General features: G+C 37.8%; 1 protein-coding gene across 1 annotated transcript; it reads left to right on the top strand.

The window, feature by feature from the left end:
- The first annotated feature begins 884 nt into the window (after nt 1-884).
- Nucleotides 885-16,135, top strand: hsd17b12b (hydroxysteroid (17-beta) dehydrogenase 12b). The gene is made up of 11 exons (XM_067495639.1): nt 885-1,213; nt 7,552-7,598; nt 7,847-7,922; nt 8,639-8,746; nt 9,068-9,132; nt 9,950-9,994; nt 10,701-10,735; nt 11,282-11,363; nt 12,242-12,307; nt 12,517-12,666; nt 14,732-16,135. The coding sequence occupies exons 1-11, from the start codon at nt 1,036-1,038 to the stop codon at nt 14,837-14,839; spliced, it is 960 nt and encodes a 319-aa protein (XP_067351740.1). The 5' UTR covers nt 885-1,035; the 3' UTR covers nt 14,840-16,135.
- Nucleotides 16,136-24,979: the final 8,844 nt, after the last annotated feature.

Below are 24,979 nucleotides of genomic sequence, written 5' to 3'. Positions count from 1 at the left end.
GTCATAGTGAAATAATCAGGCTGTCACTAACAACTGGGAAATACTGGTGGAAATGTAAAAGAAACACCTTTCAAATTTTTCAAAAGAATACCGTGTTTAACAAACAATATTCAAATAAAATAAGTGTTTAAAAATCAAAGTAACACCCCTGGACACTTGTGGAAAAGGTATGTGTCTATTTAAAGAAATAAAGATGAAATAAAGACAAGAGTGTTAAGTTTTAGTCCTCAGAGATGATAGACAATGGACTGTCAAAAGTGCAGAAAATGTGTGTTAAAGTATTTTAAAATATACACATTCCAAATATTTTTACCTATAAACTGAAGCAGGAAAATTAGGTATATAGTTAGGACTCAATAAGCTTGACAATGTGGTGTGTAGAAATAATTCTACTTTTAAAAATTTAAGTAAAAAGAGGAAAGAATTTTCAATTTCAATTGATTATGAAATAACTATAGAAATAAAATAAGAATAAAATAAGATATAGTAAATAAAATAAAACTTAGATTCAATAGGTCTGCAGAAGACCATGACGAAGCAAATATGAAATATATAAAAATAGTTATAATGAAGAAAGAAAACAAATGATAGAAAATACTCAAAAACAAAACAAAATAGTCATCTTTAAACCTCACTTCAGTAACAGTATATTTAACATGGTGATTTTTCATGATATTCCTTCCCAGGACTAAACAAATATATCACATTTTAAGAGACAAGACACCATTACAGTTCAGAAATGCCATATTATGTACATTTGAATTCTTCCAAAATACGTAGTTGATAATAGAAACAGCTGTGGTACAACATTAGGTGGTGGTAGAGCTCCGATTTGTTGCACTTGGCTTTTTTTAAAGGCAGAAAAGAAGAAGAAAATAGCCCAATCACAGACAGCCTTGCGCTGATGCGGATATCCTGAATTTGTTTTACGCGTACATTTGCATTTTGAGCACTTGTTACCTATTCATACAGTGATTTTCCGTCCAGCAGTTGATATCATCAGATAATACAGACACAAGCGTGTGTGGTGCAGCTATGGCGTCCAGCGGAGAAGCCTTGTTCCGGGCCGTGGAGGCGCCACTGTTCTGGCTCGGTGCACTGACCGCGGCCTGGCTGGCTTTGTGCACCGTGTACCGACTGCTGTCCGGGATCAGAGTTTGGGTGCTGGGCAACGGGCGGCTCGTATCACCCACCAGACTGGGGAAGTGGGCAGGTGAGAAACTGTAGCTATGTGAGCAATATCACTCACCTCTGTTACATGAAGATGTCGTTTGATTGTTTTTTTCAACAATGAATCTTATTCAAACAAAACAGGATCATTCCCTTCTATAACATTAAAGCTAAATCATAGCCATAACGTGGTGGTAGTGACCATAATGTCTAAAGTAGTTAGAAACCATCAGAACAATTTTTGGGTTGTCAGGTTGTGAAAAATTTCCCTCCAACCAAATCATTGGCCATCAGCTAAACTTTATATTATAGAGATAATAATATATCTTTCGTAAAACGGTTTTGATCCAGATGTCGTACAAGACTTTAGGCCTTTAATTAAACAGTCCATTGGAGGAGACATTCTAATGAATTACAGAGAGGGTTTGATACTGGGAGAGGATTTTCCATAAAAAAGAAAAACTTTGATATAGAATTGCGCTGCAGATTTTGATTAAATGCAGAAAAGCATGAACTTGAAGGAAAGTCTGTCTTTAGTCCAAACATGTATCTAGCCTGCCACGTTTAAGAACAAATGACAATAATACTAAAAAAATAAATTTGCATTAATAATATTTTTCCAATTCCTGTTTAGATTCATTGTCTATTATCTGAACAAATTCAATATTTATTTATTTATCAATTGAATAAAATGTAAGTTAATAAACACATTTTCAAATTGTGTTAAAAATGAAAATAAATATAAAGGTTTTGTGTGCGTGTGTGATTTGGACTTCGTTTGGATAAAACTAGCCATTTAAGGCTGCTCTTTTGGTTAAGTTTTAGATGTCGTCAGGAAAATATTGCACAAATGTTGAACTTAAAAGTCAAATTAGTTACACTTTATAGTTGATTGTACCAAAGGTTTGTGAACAGTTTTCATCTTTTTATAAATCACCTTTTTAACTTTAGCCAGGTTTAAATACTAGACCTAAGTCTTTCATTATCTATAAAAGAAGTAAGAGGCAAACGGGTCTTATTGGAGTGTATCACATTATCAGCTATAGATAGCAGGTTCTTGAGCAATAAAGGCCTGAAACTGGATTAGGAAACACTGTGAAAATTATTTAATTCTTATATACATATACTTTTCAGCTTACTGGCCTCCTTCTTCTCTTGGGATCCTTGTTGGGATTGTGAAATCTAATTTTATACTAGCAAATTTACTTTCTTGAACTTTACTTTCTTGAATGTACTTTCTTATAAACATCTTTCTTACAAAAGATGTTTATATTGTCTGATAATATGATACACGCTAAATATGAGAACTTTTCATCATGTTTTATTTTTAAATAAATTACAATGAGGCATATTCTCACTTATGAAGTCATTTTTGTTCTTTGAACACATCACCATACAGTCCACAGTTCTGTGCTGTTGCACTGCGTCACATCTGTGTTGCATAATAAGTTTACTCTGCCCGTTTCATAGTTCAGACTTGTGACTGTAAAGCCTCCAGTTGTGCCATCTTGCTGCATCACAGCTTATTTGTTAAAGCATCAGCAGACCCTGGCTGATGTTAGACTGTGGTGTTTTGACGAGAAATTAAGAATGAGCATGGAATGATCAGCACGTTGTCATTGGGGGTAAATTGTAGTAAATCTTGTGATTGGATTATGGTCTGAGAGGATTATAAAATTAGATTGAATAGTGTCCCATCTGGTCAGCCTGCTTGCTGACTGAACATTGAAGTTTGGAAAGACAGCTTTCATTGCTCTAACATTGAGTCTGGTGTTCAGGGGTCAGGAATAATCATTTTTTGATAGTTACATTACATTAGACTGTGGAAATTACAAGCTACAATAAGTAAAAGGTAATACAAAATTCCTATATTTCTATTTGAACACTTGACCCTTCACTATTTTATCACTTTCATCAGTTTACATTTAAGAAAGTTTACATTATAAGAAAAATATCTTTTTCACTTTGTGTAGTCATAGCTACATTTGTCTGATAGAGAAACCTAAACGTTTCGAGGACGCCAACAGAACCTGCCTTTGATCTTTTTGTGCGGAGCTAAAAATACAAAATGCATCAGATGGGGTTTTATTTTTGGATTACGCATGCAAAATGATTCAGAATATGCAATGAGGCGAAGGAGCCTGTTAGCCTTGGCAGCTTCTTTCATTCACAAGTTTTGTGTCACTGAAGTTGACTTGACTGATTATATAACAGGACTAGAGCCATTCACAAATGAGTTTCGCATGAAATGCCATATCCTGAAATGTTCACTAGTGCCCACATCTGTGTGTGTGTCTGTGTCTGTGTGAATGGGTGGGTGATTGAGAGAGTCGTGATTATGACTGGGAACCATTGTAGTGGTATCCAAGTCAAATTGCATCTTGTGACCTAGGACAATAGTTTCACTATATACCTACTTCATTATCATATTTATGAAGTCATTTTTGTCCTTATACGTCATGCTGTGTCCACATGATGTCTAATAATGTCAATGGTAACATTTTATTAAGCAGTTTTAAATTGAGACTATCAATTAGTTACCTTGTTGCAAATTGTTTCTGGATTCTGATTGGTTGGAAGGAGTTTCAATTTTGCACCCATTCACAACTGAACTGGAGCTGTGAATTGCGGCTTTGACCTGTTTGCCATTCTAAATCAATTTGTCTGTAATAAACTATAACGAAATAACTACAGCAACAACACTAATGCATCTCCACCAAGTGGCTGATCTGGATATTTAACAGCCAAGTACACACTATAAATGGAGGAATTATACTTTTTAATGTAACTTCCTTGGTGAATATACAGCTTTTGAAGAGTGGGACACTGCTAATGAAAGAAGTTGAGGCCAAAGTCCAAAGAGTAATGGCACAAAGTGACAATAGAAGAAGGGCTCAGTAAAGTAAAGAAGGACATACATGAGGAAAACACTAGAAAAGTTACAAGTTGACCAATGAAGAAATTCAGGGTTTTTTTATGCTGTGCCAGCGTTAGCTGGAGGTAATGTTTTTTTTAGGGTTGTCTGTTCAGTCTATTCTTGTGAACATGATATCTTAAGAGAGGCTTGTGGGAATTTATTTAAATTTGCCACAAACATCCACTTAAACTCAAGAAACGAATAATTATATTTTATGGGTCAAAGGTCAAAGTTACTGTGAGCTCACATCTGTCCCATTCTTGTCAATCAATAAATCAAAGCGCCCAGTCATGTGTCATGTTTTTTTTTTGTGTCATGTGCACAGTGAGGAAAACATGTTTCCCTGTACAATGAACTTCTTCCTTTGCTGTCCACAATGAATGCCAAATATGAGCAGTTAAAAGAAAAAGTATAAACTAGATAATACTAGTAGTAATGGGAATAGAAATATGGACTATGTTCAAATGTGTTCAAAGTAAGGTCTGCACTTGTTTTTTAAATCCCGTAGTTTAATGCTAAAGAAAAAGTAGTAAAGGTGTAAGCATCCACAATCCACTGGTTTCTGACCTAAGACTTATAAAAGGTTCATCTGCTCTTCCCCTGATTTGGCTTAAAGCCTTGTTTAGAAGGTGTGGTTTGATATCCAGCTGTGTTTGACCTGGAGAACTAGAGAAGGAATCTGGAAGCTGTTTCTTCTTTTCTTTTGGTTGAGCAAAATGGAGACAAAACACTAACAAACACAAAGACCCACTCAAAAACATTCTAAATTTTTTATGTCTGCAAATCTGGACGATCCTTTACCCTGAGGCAAGTGAAGCCATTCTTTTTGTCTACATTTCTGCGAGAGGAATTCTTGAAGTTTTGCTTGTCCAGAGATTCAGCTGTATCTTTATTAAAAGCCAAAACTGATTAGGCAAATTATATTATAATCAGATATGTGTTCTTTCTGGTGCTTCAACCCTGTTCAAAGGTTAAACGATGTGGTCTACCTAATCCAACACCTAAATAGCATCACATAGTGGCACTATCATCCGAACACCTACTTAGTCTAACCTACATATGCACAAGCCAGCAGTTCCTAAAATAGACCCTTTATTTGAGTGAAGGGAACATGCACTCAGCTGTAAATGCTTTTGTCTGTTCTGACTGAAAAACCGTTCATTCTTAAAACAACTAAAAATATCCCTGCCTATGTTTCTCTCAGTGCTGTGCCTGCAGACTCTCCCTCACTTGCCCCTCCTCTTCTCTGTTCTATTTTTAGTTGCCCCCAGGATCCCCCATGTTCATGTTTGTCATTTTCTCTCCTCTTTCCACCCCCACTCTCCTCTGTTTGGCTCTGCTGCAGCTGTAGAGGATGCTTGGCACATCAGCATCATCTTTACTCAGGAAGATCACACAAAGGGGAGATGGGTATAGCAAAGGGCGGATAGACAGAAGAGTAAGAAATGGAATTACTAGTATTGTCCAAATAACTGAATATAAGCGCAAACAAACCTCATATCTTCTGCTGGGATATTTGTATCAGGCTCATTTCATTAAAGCAGCAAATATCAGGGGCCTCCACTTCCAGAGCACCTGTACAACAAGTTGCCAATGTGTATGTGGGTGAATATCTTTATGAAAAACATATTTTTATCAAATTTTTACATGCACAACTTCATGCAGTGAACAACAATAAATCTCAGCTCTTTTATATCATCTGCTTGTGCATATATTTAGGCTCATTTACACACAGAAACACCCTGAAATGCTGAATGTGCACAACCACAGCCTATAAACCTTAATTTGTAGTGTTCCTCCACTGTTACTGGCTGTATCTTACTTGTTGTTTTCACTTCCATTTTACTAACATATTTCACAGTCTTTCTGTGGCCTCCAAATATGTGTTTTATCTTCTTCAATTACGCATCCATGCATACACACAATGGACAGCTGGCAATATTTAGCAAAGTAAATGTTAATTGTCTTCTGATCTTTAATTGACCTAAGAAAGATCTCAGGTAACAAAGCTCTTAGGGGTCTGGTATTTGGGATTTATTGAGCCTAAGAATCTAAAAGCCCTACTAGCAAACCCTAAACACTGTGGTGCCTAGTGTACCCAGCCCCACAGGTGTGGTTTGAACCCAACAACCTAGCAGTACTCTCACAAGTAGGTCTAAACTAAATGAAAAGGGGAAGGTGTACCAGAATATGATGGATAATTCTTTATCAAGCTGCGCTGTGCATGTTACTCTGGTACATATTGTCATGCTCTCACTGCCTGTCCCCCTTCCCCATCCACTTTGTTATATTTAGCCAAAGGTGTGATGAATAGTTTCTACTGAAACATGGGAATTGCTAAAAATAGGCCCTTGCTGCTGCGCTGTTGCTGCTGCTGCTGTTTGTACCAGGCAGTTCCAGGGCATCCTTTCACTAGACTGCCACTGATGACAGAAAAGACCTCACTTTCCCTTTACCCCCTCTCTCTCTTAGTCTTCCTTATTTGCCTCAGCTGCTCTCCATGTACCTTGTCCCTGCAGTACATCTCTCTACTGTGACATTTAGCCCTTTACCCTTGAAAGTCACTTTATTTTATTTTGCCAAAGCTTTTTGTGCTTGGCCGTCACTGGTGTTTTTACACAGCACTTTCCAGGGATCACTTAGTCGTCAATCAACTCTGACATCTATCACTGGATTTCTGAAGACCTGTAATAACACTCTTTGATCAGTTATGATGGCTAACACTACTACTGCAGGAACCACTACTGTAGTTTGTCTTTATTGTTGTGTCAGTGTGACATTTTTTTCCCTTGTTGTTCTGTCTTCACCTTGATTTTTCTACAAGGCCAAATAAATGAAGCAAATGTCCACAGTGTGAAAGCCTAATAAACTGAGCACATTTCTAAGTTGGCAAAAGGTAACACACACACACACACACACACAGTTTTTAAACTGAGCTCACAGGCACAGCTTGAGGCTAAATACAGCACTGCATTATACATGTGGCCTTTTTATCCATTTATTTAAATATCCCGTATGTAGACACACAATGGAAGCAAATCCTGCTGGCTTGTTCTGCTTTTCAGTGGCAATCTTTGCTGGAGGAGTAGAGTAAACAGTACCAGTTTAATGTCTATAATTTGGTCCGGCACTCACATGGATTTAATGTTTGGGTGTTCATGTGCTTTTTGGCCTGCCACAAAAGATTTGTTTTCAATAACTAACAGAATTCAGTGTGTAAGGATGTTTGTTCATAATGTTGTTGATGTAACTGTGTTGTCATAAATCAGAGGTGTAGCTGGTAAACATTAACATGAGGATGTTTCTTATCTAATTTAAATCAATGACTTTTCATCCTGTTCTGAGATTCAGTTGTGATTATTATTTGTGACTGAATGTAGAAGTAAAGATGTGTGTAGCAAAAAGCATTTATTTGTACATTGTCTAACCTGCTCAGTCTCTGTCTGCACCTTTTTCTCTTGTAGTTGTTACTGGAGCGACAGATGGGATTGGGAAAGCTTATGCAGAGGAGGTAAGATTCCCTGGAATCTTAATATTTTTGGAGTGTTAATCGTGCACAGTAGGTCAAAGTAAAATGAGGGAGTTGGGCAGATTTTCACATCTATTTTCATGTCACACAGCTACAAAGTGACACTACTGAACAGAGTCATCTGCTTAATTGCCTTATTGAATTTACCGGTAATGACTTGCATTGCAGTGTATATGCATTATGTGTTGTGCAAATGTTTGTTTGCAAATGTTCATTTTGTGCATTTGCAGCTTGCCCGCAGAGGCTTTGCCATTGTCCTGATCAGCCGCTCTCAGGAGAAGCTGGATGACGTATCCAAGGCAATTGGTTGGTTGTATGGATGTTCATTATTTATTTATTTTAAACATGCAATGCAAAAGCCAAAAAGTGTTGCAACACATGAAAAATTAGTTGCAAGCGAAGATTTTTGCAGTAAAGTTTTATATAAGTCACTGTGATACATAGTACGTTGAACCCTATTATTCTTATTTAATACATCAGTACAATTAATCCCACATTTTACAGTCAAGGGAAATTGACAGTACCTGTGGTTCAATAGAACAAGACTAATATAGTTCATGTGTTAAGTATGGCAGCTGCCAGACGGCAGTTTAGTCTAAATGATCCATGCAGCTGCGCAGACTCATTCATCATAAACGTGATGTTACATCTTCAATATATTACCCTCAGTGACAATTCAATTGTGCTAAATAACTAAATGATATAGCATTGAATTGCATTCTATAGTAATCTTACACTTCCTGATCCTGAAACCTTTTGTAAGTGAATCTGTCCAATTAAATGAGAGCGCTCTCTAAGGGTGTGTGTGTGGGGGGGGGGGTGGGGGGGTGGGGTGGGGGTATTCAGTGATGCTGAAGGATTATTTCAGGGTTTAATGTTTTTCTTCTTTTTTATTTGTCAGCAAGCTTGGAAATGCTTTTTACAAGTGAAAACTTGTTTCTGCTATCTCTTATTATTGCAAGTATATACTGTGTAGTATTTATGCACACAATTAAAATCTTTATGTATATTTGTACCTTTAGCAACCAGATGTGGCGTGGAGACCAAAACAATCGCAGCCGATTTTAGTGCTGTAGATATCTACTCCAAGATTGAAGAAGGACTTACAGGGCTGGAGATCGGAGTATTGGGTAAGATGGCACCAGGTGCTGAGGACACCTTTTTAAAAGATGTATTAAAGTTGGTCATATGGAATGCTAAATTCAATTTGAATCAAGGCCTACAGAGACTAGGAATGCTAAATAATACACTGTAATAGTTTCTTATGGAATCATGAAGGTTAATTTATCCTGGAGTTTTTAGCCCTTTGCTGCCCTCCTTAGACCAGAAAGAGGAACAACACTGTAAATATAACATTTATAAAAATGTAATCTTCCTATTGTCTGTCAGTTTGTCAGCATTGTGGTGAGTTGTGAATTTCACATTATTGTTATGTTTTTTTCTGTTAACAGTGAACAATGTTGGAATATCCTACTCGTACCCTGAATTCTTCCTCAATGTCCCTAATCTGGACACTGTAAGTTTCTATTCTATGAACCACAAATCTATAAATGATCATATTTCAGTTGTATGAAGAGTAAACTGTTTAGAAAATATTTTACAAGATTTCAAGAGAACTATTAATAATACGTTATTAATAATAACATTATTGTGTCGTTTTGTCATTGCCAATCTTATAGTGGTCGAGTGTCATCAGTTTACTTTTTCTCCAGACTGGATCCGTTTTATTTTTGCTTCCTATTTAAATTAGTTTTTGCCTCATCAATGTGAGTTTGAACTTGACTCAAAATGAAACTGCACAGCTGACTGAAACCTGATTAAATGTTGGAACATTTAATCATAAAACAGATTTGCACTCAGTAAAATTATAATTATTTTATCTTACTTTCTTGAAGCCAGTGTATCTTTTGCTGACAGTCAGTAACTGTAGCCACAAATGGCGAAAAAACAGCTAATAGAGAAACATCATGTTACATGATAGTTATAGAGTCAGTTAAATCAGTCGGTGGTCATCTCTATTACTTGCAATAAGCTACTGGTCACACAAGGTGAAGTAAGACTAGCCACAACAGCAAAACCCCTTAGACTGTACATTTTAAGAAAGACTTGTCATCTGTCGGCGTATGTACTATTCCCCCTGTTAGAAGTTACTGCACATAGTAAACTGCCTGTCATTTCAGTAAATATGTTCTACATGTAGTGCTCTAACAAAATTTCAAATATCTGCAGTAGATGCTTAAATTGAAGATGCTCAGTTTCTAAACCGTGATACATCTTATATCAACAAACACACTACCAAAGTTGTAGAAATAATTGTCCTGCTCTTGTTTCAGTTCATCGACACAATGGTCAATATTAACATAACATCGGTGTGCCAGGTAAGTGTGTTTTGTTTTGTGAAACTTTGATGTAACGAGGCTTTTTAGTAATCATTTTAATTTCAAAGGAGAAAAAAAACTCTTTTGGTCGCAAACAATTTTCCTTTTAAGTTCATATTTAGCAGAGACACCTTTGGCAGTGATTATTGCCTCGTGTCTGTGTAGATAAATAGATTCATGCTTCTGGGCTGCTCTTTTGTATGTGGTTATATCTTAGTCTGGACAACACAGCCTGTTTACATGGACTAGTCTATGTATGTCTCACTTTGACATGGTTGCTTTTGAGTATGTGAGTTTTACCAAGTGGATACAAATGTCAGAGATTGTTTGAGATGCACTGTCAGGTAGACCCACACACCACAAAAAGACACCCCCACACGAAACCCAGTGACCTAAAGCATAGTAAGTCACTTCCGCCTCTCTCTGCCATGTTCAGCAGCTCCCAAAGCAACAGCTAAAGTCCACCCACTCTTTAAACACTTAATTTATGTCATTCAATATTTCTTTGAACTGCTCCCTCTGCTAGTGTTCTAATTTCTTGTCTCTCTTTGTCTTCCCTCACTGACCACCTCTCCACTCACTACCCACACACACATTTACTAAACTAGAAACACACCTCTTCTCCACAACCCACACACATTTAAAGAGTTTTTTTGTCTAATGCTTTTGCTCTATTTCTCACTCATGTCATCCTCTATGTTTCCAGATGACACGTCTGGTTTTACCCCGAATGGTGGAGAGGTAAGTCTGTCTGACAACAGTAAATAATCTGAGTAAACCATTTGTCATTCATCATCATGATAATCATATGATAGAATGTACATGTCCGTATCTTAAATTCTCCATTTTCGCCATTACATTGTAGCTAAATACACTTTTAAATACAACTTTTTTTCTCACAATATGATGTGCCTGGAAATTAGGTTACATATGGTAAATGGTAAATGGCCACTTATATAGCACTTTCATCCATTCACACACACACACACACACACACACACAGACACACCGATGGCATTGGCTACCATGCAAGGTGCTCAGCTGACCCACTGGGAGCAACTTGAGATTCAGTGTCTTCCCCAGGGACATTTCGACATGTAGCTGACCACTGACCCTTTGGTCAGTCGATGACTGCCTTACCAACCGAGCTACAGCCACCCCACGAGTTTTATGAGAACATCACAGACTGCAGCAAAAATAGACTAGAGGCAGTTACTGTTATTGTATCTTTGATCTTATACCAACACTAACAAGAACCATAGATTTCTTATAATCCTGTGTTTCCAGGAAGAAGGGGGCAATCCTCAACATCTCGTCGGCCAGTGGAATGTACCCTGTTCCTCTACTCACGGTCTACTCTGCCTCCAAGGTGATTTCAATATATGACTAAAGAAGTGTTATTTATAAAGACACCCCAGCATTATAAATGGTTTACTTTGGCCCTCACAGAGGAATCCATTTTTGTTCCTATGTTATGGATTGTCCTGTCTATCCCATCAACATATACTGAGGCAAAACATTCAGAAGCTCCCGACAGTGATAGATGACAGCTTGACATTCAGATGCAGAGATAAACTGACAAATTGTTTTTGTTCATATTTGCGGTTTTACTTGTTGAATATAAATACGCAAGTCAGTGACTAACTCACGTCCTCAGATAGTGTACCAATTAAAATTTTTATGTGGCATCATAAAGTCTTATAACCATATCGTGAGTTTGTTAGCTTAAAAATTGGCAGCTGTTCATGGATTCAGCTGTCTTGACACTGACTCATGTTTATCTACTAAATCCTGGTTTCTGCAGTTTAAGTTTAAATCTTAAAATCCATCTAGGGTAAATGCTTATTTTAAGGGTCTCTTTATTGATCATATCACTTGGTAAATGGCCACTTACATAGCGCTTTACAATGTTAACTCCCATTCACACGCACACACCGATGCCATGCAAGGTGCTCACCAGACCCACCGGGAGCAACCTGGAATCAGTGTCTTGCCCAAGGACACTTTAACATGTAGCCGGGAAGGGATTGAACCACTGACCCTGTGGTCTGTGGACCTACAGCCGCCCATCTTCATCACCACTGCCAACATTGCGAAAATACAATATGAATGAACACTTTTTGCTTTTATAATTTTTATATTTTCTTCTCTTTCTGCTCTTTTGTGAAATTAACTCTTTTGGCGCCATCTTTCTTTTAGTGAAATTGTAGTTCTGTTCTGACTGACCAGTCTTTGTTTTATGTATAGGCATTTGTGGACTCCTTTTCACGTGGACTGCAAATTGAATACAAGAGCAAATGCATCATCATCCAGGTAAACCACACAGCAACTTTCTTTGTCAAGCCCATTTTTTAAAGTGGTTGCATCATGACTATTTTAAAAAATGCAAACTCAAAGTCCAATGGTTATAGAAAAATAAATGTCATCACAATGTTTTGCTATCTTGACCTGGTCTTAAAGGATGACATATTGTCACTGTATGTAATGATTGTTGGTGTTCTTGTTGTTTTTCCCCTTCCCAGAGTGTTCTGCCATTTTTTGTAGCGACCAAGCTGAGTAAAATTCGACGTGCTACGCTTGACAAGCCTAGTCCAGAGCGCTATGTTGCAGCTGAGCTCAACACTGTGGGTCTACAGACACAGACCAATGGCTACCTTCCTCACGCAGTTATGGTAAGTCTGGGTATTTAATGCAGGGAGCAAAGCACAGAGTCTTAATGTAAATAGATGTTGTTTTTTTTTTCTTTTTAGTTATTTTTACTTTATGGTGGGCAGCAACTAGCCAAAGCCTACACTCTTCTTTTGTACCACTGCGAATGACTGACTGGGCTGAAAGAGCCTCAGGCAGTTTGACTTTTAAAATCACTTCACCAATTGTTTATCTGCATATTGTATGTCCGTTTTATATAATCACCGTGAAGAATTTCAAAGTACCTTGGGTATTTGGCAATGAATGGCATTAAAAAATAGGAGTGTTAAGTCAAACACAGCTGGCTTCTCCTTAGCAGTAATATATCTGGTGCAGTGTAACACACATTTCGAAAACCAAGAGCCATGTTAGTTGAGGTCTGTCATGGCAACAGAGCAGAAACCTCATCAGGCTGCAATTTCAGTGTATACACAAGAGCCTCCTACCAGCTCATCACCATTCACTGAATTAATGTTGTGTCAACAGTTGCCAAAGCATCTGCCAGAAGTTAAACATCCTTTGAAATAATGGAGTGGGATGCTCCTCTACCTTGCGGTATTGTCTGCACCCTAACACAGTAATTACTCTGTAGAGACGCAAACATCATGAAAGAGATGTAAACACAAATCTCGTTCAGACTACTTGGGAGCTTTTGTCACTTTAGCAGAGGTCACAGAGTATGGCGCTCATTTTTATCTTCTCCCTCTTGTCTGTGTTCTGTCAGATTCACAGCCTGAATATCAATGGCGAGGTTTATTGATGTACATATAAATAACAAAACTATCAATTACGTCATACAGGTTGTCAGTAAATCATACTCGGCACTAACAAGGTTTTGTTGATCATGTGCAGTCACCAGTTTTGTTCTTGTCACAAGCTACAGTATTTCACTTACACACACACTATTTTGTGTGTGTGTGTGTGTGTAATTATTTGATAATGTGTCAACTCTGCATTAGTTTTGCTGGTTTGTCAGTTCACAATTTAGTTGCAGGCTTCATACTATTTATATATGTTCTGTCGTCATAGCTGTATTTTATTCCTTTTATACTGTATATTTTTTGTTTTCACAGTTAAGATGTTATAGCGAAAAACCTGACCTAACAAAACTAAATAGATATGAATGTGAAGCACTATATAACTATGAGCTCAAATTCAATCATCATGAAGTATCATCATGAATATTTCATGTCAGAGTTAGTCTGAAATTTCATCAATATGTCATTGACCAACAAGCAGCATAATCACTGTGCGAGCTGATGAAGTTGAACAGCTTTGTCATAATTTTCAAGTGGACACATGAGACCCAACAGCATTTCTCGGCAGTAGAGTTCATAGAGTATCTCTAACCCTTTTTAAGTGTTTGGCAGCACTCAACTATATCCATAATTCAAAATAATTCTCCATCCCTATATCAGCCTTGGATTTAGTAATATATCAGTTTATAAAAATAACAATTTTCAACTGCCAGTGAATTGAATGTGAAATAGTAATACAATTAAGAGGGATTCTATTGGCAATGAATTGTATATGGTAATAATAATGCAAGGTCCATTTATGATGCTTCATAAAACTGCTCCTTTACCTAAAAAGAGCAATAAAACCAATGGAGGTTCCTTCAGAATTAAATCAACTGTTCAGCTGCCATACCGTTGTCAGGGGAGCTGTTGGGTTCAGTAAAACTGATCTTATTGATATTCTGGAAGAAGCAGCAGATAAGGTATTGGTGGGTTTTAAAGTGGGGAATTTAAACGTGGAAATAAGTTGGATGTTTCTTACAAGAGACTAAAGTGTAAGTTACATATATGCTGTTGATGACATGGGTGAGTTTCATGATCTGTACATGTGTGCATCATGTGCCACTGCTGTCGAGACAAATTGGCTGTAACTTTGGAAAGACCACAGACATAAAACAACACAATTGCTTGATTTTCTTTTGCACGAACTTGCTTGCCACAGTTGTTGCTCCTGTGGGTTTGAAATTAATAATGAATGCTAATCTGTTCTTTTGTAAATGCCACCAGCTGACCATGTAATTTCACTCTGTAGGGCTGGGTGACTACAGCTTTGCTCCCTGCCAAGATCCTCAACAGTTACGTGATGGGGATGGGTTTGTCCCAGCGCGCCCGTTACCTCAAGAAGCAGAAGCAGGGTTAGATAGATTTAGATAAGCAGTGGCAACAGACAGAGGGGACCAGCTGTGTTAACGATTCATCTGGCGACCATCGTTATCCTGGATCAAAAAAGAGTTTCTGGGTAACATGTCACTTTCTTTTCCTTTGATTCTCTTGGTCATAGATGATGTGAGGCAGCATCTGACCACAGTTGCAGGTACATGTATTCAGTTCATGCAGTTGTGTGAAAAATATTGAACAAATTGGTGCTCTTAATTGAGTGTTCAGCTTTAATGAATGGAGCACTAACAGGGAAACTAAAACTAATTCCCAAATCTAACCATCTGTTGGCGTAATCAAACCTCCTGTGAGCATGTGGACTAGCATAAAGCTGTTCAGCAGAACACTGGAGGTAGTTCTTAGATAATTCTAACACTTTCTAAAACGCACAAACAAATGAATAACATCTAGAAAGCAGTAGTGAGTTTTCTTCTCAATCATTTCCATCGTGAACTTCATAGCTTCCCTAATTCATTGTGGATTTTTTTTTCTCCACTTAACAGCAGTTTTAATGCACATAAATTTGCACCTTGTTTTTGAGATCCCAGCACAAAATCAAAAAACATCTGTTCTTTGCTTTTTTTCATTAGATTTCACACATTTGCAGGAGCTGCATATATAATTTAATCAAACTACATTGATTTTTAATAAATTAAGAAAATTCTCTGTCAATAATTAGAGTGAGAAGTTGTTCTAGAATGTTACTTTTTTTTTTTTTTTTTTTTTTTTTACATTTTAAGAATAAATTCTTTCAACTAAACTACATATCCTGCAATTCTAGAAAATTCTCTTCAGATATATTTGATCTGGGTATAATATGTGGGTGGTTTGTTTGTATGGTATGATGAGTGTCTCACTCCTACAATGATCTCAATAGTTCCACATGCGTAGTAGATTTATTAAAATGTTAAATCAATCCAAATGTACAGATTAGGCAAAGCAATGAAAAAATGTGAAATCCCCTACATTTCGGACTTTGTGTGTTCATACAGTATGCCAGTAGTGGTCTCAGATTTTACTTTTCTTTGCTCAGATATCAGATGAAGTTATGCTGAATTATTCCTATATTTAAAAAAAAAAAAAAAAAAAAAAAAAGTGTACTCACACATTTCACCCCGCAGCCAGGGACCAATGCCAGTGCTAACATTAGTGATTCTCTCAACGGCAACAGCATCAGGTCTGATGTTCGGGATGAAAACAGGACAGAATCATGTCATTATGTACTGTTGTAGAAATCTGTCTTGTTTCCATGTCCATCAATAAATAAGCTTTTCACATACCTTAGCTGTGTGTTCTGAATCTGAATGCTTGCTTTTATCTATCCTGTCATTTTTGTTGTTAAGCAGGTCTAATTTACACAAATTAGACAAATTTCTCTAGAAATTTACACTATTTTACACTATTTTATAGTGAATAAATAAAAAGACCTGATGCAGAAACAGGTCTAGATTTTTGAGCTTTCTAATTAAACAGATATGTATGAGCTTGAAGTCACATGTGAAAAATGTATAATCTCTATGTAAACAAATTGCTTTGTTTCAAATATGTCACAAACCATCATACACTGAAGTCCACAGACTTTAGCGTAATACAAATGACTTACACATCCACATTTCACATTATTTCCTTTAGTAATTGATTTGATGAGTGACAGTCCAAAGAAATGTGTTGCTTTTTCATATTCTGCCTCTTTTCTCACAAACCTCACCATCCGGTACCCATGCCAACAGTTTAGAGATTATTCCGGTGCACTGGTATGGAACTGCGGAAATGTGTCATCACTGAGGATGTAGGAGGGCAGAGGAGCTCTGTGTGTGGAGGGATGCCCAAAGGAAGAAACGAGTGGGTTGCAGAGATGTATATAAAGAAAAGCTCAGTGGTGCTCAGAGACCACAGCTCGCTCAGACACAAACACACAGACACTCTCTTTTCAAAGCAGAGTTTCAGAGTGAAGAACAAATTGGAAAAGAAGCAAAACAGGATCTCTTAAATCCTCTCATCAAGCTGAACCCTCGGGAGTGAATATTAAACCACTTTTACTGATTGAATATTGTTCGTCTTATTTTTACTCATTTATTTATTTCTTCATCTGTCCCAAAGCAGTGGAGACAGCTGATCAGATACACCAGAATTTTTAACGGAAGGCTTTAATATATACAACGCCACGTCTACTCTAGAGCTTTACTGTCTACAGCTCATCATCCTCCTATTTGGGCCACTTCACCATGGCGACCAGTATGGACACGCTCCCTGCCCATCTGCTACCTTTGGTGATGGAGGAGTTCCCCCAGTCTCTGGCCACAGCTTGTGTTTGCAGGGCTGGACAGCGTGAGCCACGCCTCCGCTGCGTGCAGTGTGGCATCATCGAGGAGGAGGAGGAGGACTGCTCCACCCTGGAGGAAGACCAGGCTCAGCGATCCTTCCTGCAGACTGTGGAGAGCCTGAGGAGGAGTACCAGATGAGCTGCTCCAGAGAAAGTACTAGCACGACTGCGACACGTCTGACCTATTTGGCTTCACTGCAGCCTGTTTGGAGACCAACAGACATCTACAGTGTTATGGATGCAGACTGTGCTGACTTAAAAACTTGTGGGTGGTGATATTTTGTTAAAACTGTCATCCCTGGTGGACACCGTATAAGACCATGGATGAAACCACGCTGAGTCAAGACACTTAAGAACTGTGAGAGGCTTTCAAAGAGCTAGTCCTGCCAGTGTTCTGTATATTTGATCTCTGTTTTCTAAATTAGGTGGTTGTGGAGTGATTTTCTTTTCAATCGCTTTCTTTTTTAATGTTCATATTGCTTGCTGCTATGACTTTGAATTTAATATATAAAGCTGATGATATACCATTAATTTGGTCGTCTATATTCCTTATCATTAAAGTAATAGACACAAAGGAATGTGAAAAATTTACTAAACAAGTTCCTTTCTAATGTTACTTAAAATCTAACAATGAAAGCTTTGTTTTGAGTGAAAATGTTGGGTTTCAACAACCCATTAGAATCTCAGGCCTTTCCATGTGGTGGCACTATTGATACACATTTTTTTTTTCATTCATATAGCACTAACAATAGTGTAAGCTCTCTTTCTCTTTCCAGCCTAAATGCATATTACCAGTTGCAATCTGTAAACTGCTCTTTCTGATACTATTTCAACTGATAATTTATTTTACCTTTGACTGTTGTGAGAAACAAAAGACCCAGTCATGAACCATTAGGCAGCAGCTCATTAATCCCCCAGCTCACGTAATGCCTCCTGGAGGTTTGCAATAAAGACAGAATTTTACCTTTTCCGATTTTACCTGTCTGGATTCTTTCCCAACTCCTATTTGTTTTTCACTAGATCAGCTGTCCTGTGACTGTCTCATCGTCAAAGGTTTTCCATCATCATGACAGTTTCCACACAGTTAAGCTCAACAGTATATCTGCATCATTATCTCTGCATACTCAAGAGTGCTCTTAGGTTATGACAATTATGAAGCATCTTTACATGGATGAGCAGTTGTTTCTATCATAAATGTATAGCACTGCACTTTTTTCAGTTTCTTGATCATTTCCAGAAAAAAAAAGGTTTTGAAAACTACACTCTGCAGATGTCTGCTCCATAAATAAATTCGATTACAGACAGTGTATGCCAGCTGCAGTCTGTTTAATTTTTAAGTTTGTATCTGCTTCTTTGTAAGGGAGCCTTTCTTTTTAACTTGTGGATTCAGTGGAACAACTCTTTCACTTCTATTCTTTGTGAATTATTTCAGTGTTCACTGAGGCTGTTATCATTGTTCGGTGCACCCGACTTGAGACATCACTGTTTGGTTTAATCATTGATAGCAAACATATTACAAACTGGTAAATAAACAGATTCGTTTTTTTGTCAAATAACGTTTCTGTTCGATTTAACCACTCAGGAAAAGGAGTTTTGATACATACTGAAAGTCTTGTTTATGTTTCCACTGCATTTAGACATTAACTACTGATGCAAAAGGGTTTTTGAACTTTAAGATTCTTATGCTAAATCCAATAACAGGAAAAGTTCATTTTAAACAAGACTTGGCTCTGTTTTTCTGCCATTTTCCATTGAATTCCGTCTCTCGACCCACCCAGCATTTCTGTTCAGAATCTTGCTGGAGTGAAGCCTCCATTATGTTAAAAAACTAACAAAGACCGACAACCACACTGACACTGACATTAGCCTGCAATTTAGAATTGCTGACCTGTTTGTATTTGGCCTGTGGGAGGAGGAAACCCACGCAAACATGGGAAGAACATGCAGATCTGCTCAGAGAGGTTGTCTCTTCAAGCTTAGCACAGGCAAATGGCGCTTGTGAGACAAGAAGCAGACTACCCATGACACTTGACATCAAGCACAGGTTACACTGTTTGAGCTAAAAGAATCGTAATATAAAATGCACCCTAGTATTTAAATCAAGAAGAATAAAAAAACGAAAATTTAGCAAACAAATTTTTATGTTTGTAGCTCTCTTGCTGTTGCTATTTATATCTAACAGACTTTGACTCATTTTAATTAATTACTTTTTGTTTAAAATTATGAACACAACAGTATTTTGATTTGAATGACAACAGGAAGTTTTTCATATACAATGTATATGTGACCTAAAGTAATTTTTTACTATATTATTATTCTGAATCATGGCTAGGTCATGTGGAATGAAACTTACAAAATGAAGTACAATTAAAATTTTGAGCCACAAATGTGAAACATTCCAGCTTCTCCAGATAGTTTTTTCTCCTGTGTTGTTTTGTCATTTCTCTCTCTCACAAAAATAATGATCCCACTGCACAAAAAAAAAAAAAAAAAAACTCAGAGCAACTTCAAAAAATATATGTATTAATTATGTAAAAGATCATTTTAGGGAAGCTCAGTTTTCTGGTATTTTACAGACCAGTTGAATAAATAACAGTCACTGAAGCTCAGGTACAGATGGAAGTGTGAGATGGACAGAGGTCAATGCACTGCCCCCTGACCATTGACCATATTCAGCATTGCATTTTTGACCCCTGACCCCTGTCCACCACAAAAATAAAACCATCTTGTGGTATCAGTTGGTTGACCTGTATTCCTCAGGTAGACTTCTAAAAAGAATGTCTAGAAATGTGCCTAATATGGCTTTTTTAATGGACAGGAGACTATACCACCCCCTGGTGGAAAGGCATGAGGCTACTTTTCCAGAGGAAACTACAATAAACAGAATACAGTGGGGTTTTGTTTGGGAGGAAATAGTGTGAATCCATCCATCAATCCTCCACTATCCATTGGTCTTGTTAAGATGGGGTACAACCCCATGATAAAAACTACTTACTTATTGGCTCATGATTTTTGACTAAATTGCATTGGCTTATTTAACAGATTTTACTCAAAGTTCTATCATTTAAAATCTACTCAATTATATATCACCACAATATTTTAAGTAAATAATGATAATAATAGATTTTTTTGTGAGTGTGGCCTAATTGCCAAGTCTATGGCAAGGCCACAAATCACATCACCCAGCCATCACTCACACTGAAACCTGCTGGCGGTTAAGGATCACCAGTTAGCCAGAAGGTGGGGAGAAACCAGAGCTCCTGGAGAAAATCGACGTCAGCACATGGAGAACATGCCTGTGTCTGATGCTCGAAAAAACATAACTGACTACATGACTCTCAGAAAGTACATTCAGTGTGTTAAATGAGTACATCTACAGTTAAAAATGAGTAAATCTACTGTTACGAATTAGTAAATCTACAGTTACAAATTAGTAAATTTGGCACAATCTCAGCTAGTGAGAGCTGCAGGCACACATGACACGGAGGCTGTGGTAAATCAAACTCACCTTTTTCATTATGCCAGATTTTTCAAACTGTCAGGATAGTGTATTTATGGGATGCAACAGCTGTGACTGCTGTTGAACTACTGATTTGCTAATTTGCCAAAAAGCTATGACTTTTCCAGTCATAGCTTTTCTCCATGTAACATATAACAAATAAGCTAACCTGCCTCAGGACAGCTTTGTGGAGGAATAATTTTGTACTCCCACTGTTGCTAATGTTGCTTCAAAGTCATAACTGCAACGATTCTGCACAAACAAGCCATTTTTGAATGCTCTTCAGTCTTTGTGTCAACACACAAGGTATATTTCGTCTAACATTGCCAGGTGGTGATAGAATATTAACACCTGGCATTATTATGTCCTTGCATCAAGCCCCCCCAGCAGCGTGTGTGTGTGTTTGGTGGGGGTGAGGTGACTTTTATGGGAGATCTAAGGGAGTATCGTTGTCAGTGCAATATGTGCCAGTGTAAGTAGCCATCTGGGGCCAATTTTCCCCAAAAAGATTTGAAGGCTCCAAACATTTGCCTAGTTTGCTTCTCCTGATGGTGCACCTCTGCGTCCAGATTGTTCTTTTGGTGGTTGTTTGACATGGCGCACATGCTGACATGGCTGACATTGGCCTCTCATTTACCAGTTATGAAGCGCCAACACTGAGGGACTGATTCTCTTTTGTTGTTGTTTATTAAAGGGTGTTTTTAGACTTAAAGCCTTAGATCAGTTTAAATACATTCAGGTTTGTAAATTGCACATTTAATTTATGAAAGAGAAAAATGTTTTAGTTTTTATCTAGACATGTCTGAATAAAAACCCAACAAAGACTTATCAAGCAGCAAACCAGACTCTAAAGGGTTAGGGTAGGCATATTTCCCCCAAAAGTTGGATGGATTTCTATTTGCTGATTGTAAACCTGGGTCCAGAGTTGACTTTAGGGATGTTAACATATCTGTTGCCGTGGACACAGACCATTACCATAATTAGTCTAATATTTGCTTCATGACAAAGTGAACGTTTATCATCCACTTGATTGAAGCAGTCACATTCAGAATGTCAAATTGTCTAAACTTTCTATACAACACAACTAACTATAAAAACACAACTTTATCTTAATATCTGATCCTCACTGTGTTTTTCACTGCTGCTTTATTTAGCCATTCGTCTGCTCCATGTACTGGGGGGCCCTGGTGGCTCTGTGGTAGACCATTGGATTGCAGAAGGCTGCGGCTTTGTCTCTCACCCCACCAAGTGTGGGCCCACCCAGGAAGGACAAGATAAAAGCCGTCTATTGTCTACTCCATGTACTGATGGACATCTGCTGCTCATCGCCGTACACAATCTACTCCAAGTCTGAGATCTTGTGATTGTAATATGTATAAATAAATAATATGATGGAGAAGTGCCTAACATAATGGCAACAAAACAGACAGACATACTTGGGTGTTTTTCAACAGTCCTCATTATCCCACCATAGTCCACTCACTGAGCGCATGTACGTATATGATTGGACTTGCCCTTCCATTTCACTTGGCACGCTGCAAATCGCTGCCACGTTGGCGGGTGCACTTCATTCGTGCATGGCATGCTATTAAGGGGTTATTTGTATAATTTACCACTTCTAATTCCAAAGCTCAGCCATATTGGCAGAAACATTCAAGACTAAATTGAGTGTGAAGATTGAGAAGAGTTAATGTCTGTTGGACTGTGAGCTGAATATGTGCCTTCAGTGTGCCCTCGGCCACCACAAGGACAAGAGTCTGAGCAGGATTTGTACATTTAAAGGTTGACTTAGCAAAGTCAATAATTGAGCTACTCTGTGGGACTTTGTCCGCCCCAAAGCAATCAGCCATTCCTTTTTGTTCGATGAGAGGAGAGAGGCAAGCTATCTAATACCATATGGCTTGTAAGTGGAACAACAACAAAAACTGCAAAGGAATTAATTTTTTTCAACAATGTTCTAGTCTTATGAAAAACATTGATTTAAAGTCAGATATGAGGTAATGGTATCTTTTCTGTTCCCATATCAGTGTGTGTTAGCATCAGAACAGAACCAGTGACTGGATCCACTGTTTGTTGTCTGTTGAGCTACGTTTATACATCTTTCTTCACATTTTCTCTTCTGCTTTTCTCATTTTCCCAGAGACACTAGAGGATAGCAGGCAGCACACATCAGATGCACTGACAGAGGAAGTATTAAGGGTAGAGTAGAGATGTGCCGATCCAGGAAGCAAATCTGCACTTTTAATTGTTCACTCCATTGGCAGGGGAAAAAGCTAAAGTCAACCTTTGCAGGCTCTCTCTTCAAACCAACATTAGTTTTGTGTGTGACTGGCGCCGCAGCTCTAAATTTAAAACCACCAGGTGGATATAATGTTATGGCTTACACACATTCTGGTTGTAAGAGAGATGTTAAAACAAACAGAATGTAATGTACATTTGTTGGCCAATAGTTGCCAATAATGAATGGAAGTGACTTTTGCATATTGAACGAGCTGAGGCTCGTTGATTGGATTCCTGAAAGAAACTGAAGCAATAAATTGCAAACATTCCCATTACCTCAGCATAGAGCCAAGTTTGTAAATAGAAAATCTTTACAGCTGTAAATGTGATGACACAGTGCTGTATCAATAAAAAGTATACCCACTGTGCCTTAATGACAGAACCGTGATAATTTATGCATTCCTGCTATCTTCACCTACTAAGCCACATTGCCTTAGCAGCAGAAACACTGTCACTTTTTATCTTGAGAGCACAGCCCCCACAGTGGGGAATGACAAAGTGAAATGGTATCTTCCAGCTTCTGATTGACTGGACACAGCTGATCCAGGTAATAAGCAGTGGGTAGTGCAGGGAAAGTCGGCAAACAAGCAGGGATTGAGAACCACTGCTCTAAACAGGTTATTATTGAGGGATGCATTTTTATAATTAGCCTTCTTACATCTATTTCTCACTTTTTGACTCTGGACTATTCCTTTATTCGCGTATTTATGTTAGTTTGGAAAGTGAACAGTCTTTGTCGCCCTCAGAGATCAGTAGTTTTATCTTTACTGTGCAGTACAGGTTGAAAATGGTGCTTTAAATCTCAGCTTCTGGCAAACTATCCATTGATTCACTGATACTGATCAGCTCTGTCACACCCTCCCAGATAAATGCAGGCTGTAATGTGCTAACAGACACTAAAAGTCTTGTAAAATCACTAAAATTTTGTGCCTGCATAAAACGTGTATTTTATCCTGTTCATCCCTTCATCTATGTCCATTTCAGCCGTCTGAAATTTTTGATGAAATTTGATGCAATGTTTACACGAGCTGTAGTTATTTTATTACACAACTTGAGATGCTTCTCTTTGAAGTGTTTTATTTTGATCCGTCCGTCATCAGTGTAGTTTTAGTTCAAATCAAAGTAGCATTGCAACAAATTGCGTTCTACTTGTGGTGGAAGGGTTGATGTGCCTCTGTGACTCTGAAAGAATTGTCGAAAGATTTCATTGAGAGATTTCATTGACCCCTACATGCATCCTGACCACCACTGCAATGCCCAATGCACAACTTCATGGGTGATTAACAGTGACTGAACATTATGGATTTGTCCAATCTCTCCATTGAAGCAATAACTGACTGCGCCCCACCAAACCAAAAATGTTGAGGCTTCAGTTAGACAAAAGAAAATAAATGTGCTTATTTGCTCCACAATGAAAAGTTTATTCAGAGTTAAAATATTTTATAATGTAATATGCAATATTTTTAAACTACTTTTTTCCAAAACGTGTTTGAAAACGTTGTGATCAGCATACAAACTTTGCATTTAACTTTCGCCACTGCTGTTTAAACATTTTATTGAATTGCAAAACATGGAACATGGACATTGGACACATTATTGGCTCATAAGAGCAGCGATACCTAGATACAGCACAAACTAGGCTTTCCTCCATGTTGTTTTGGCGGATCTGTCCAATTTCACCAAGCAAAAAATCTCCACTGTGTTGTTCTGGCGAGAGGAAATATGTCAACAAAAAAAGGTACCTGCCAAAATAGTGGAGTGAATTGTGAATGTAACACAAGTGGTTGTGAGTAAGCATGATCCTCGTTCTGCCTCTTTTTTTTTTTAACAGTATGGTCATATTCCACACAGCTGGTCCTTGTCTGTCAAATGTAAAAATATTTTAATCATTTTGTTGTTTTACCCCCATCCCCCTATTCCCCCCACCCCTGAACTTGCTGCTGCTTGTTCTCTTCTCTGAGGGTTTTATACTAAAAACATGTACATCATACCAATATGTGCCTTGTGGTGCAGTCAGATAT

The sequence above is a fragment of the Channa argus genome, chromosome 2 (assembly GCF_033026475.1).
Source record: "Channa argus isolate prfri chromosome 2, Channa argus male v1.0, whole genome shotgun sequence".
Taxonomy (NCBI): Eukaryota; Metazoa; Chordata; class Actinopteri; order Anabantiformes; family Channidae; genus Channa; species Channa argus.
This window is presented reverse-complemented; position numbering and strand designations above follow the sequence as displayed.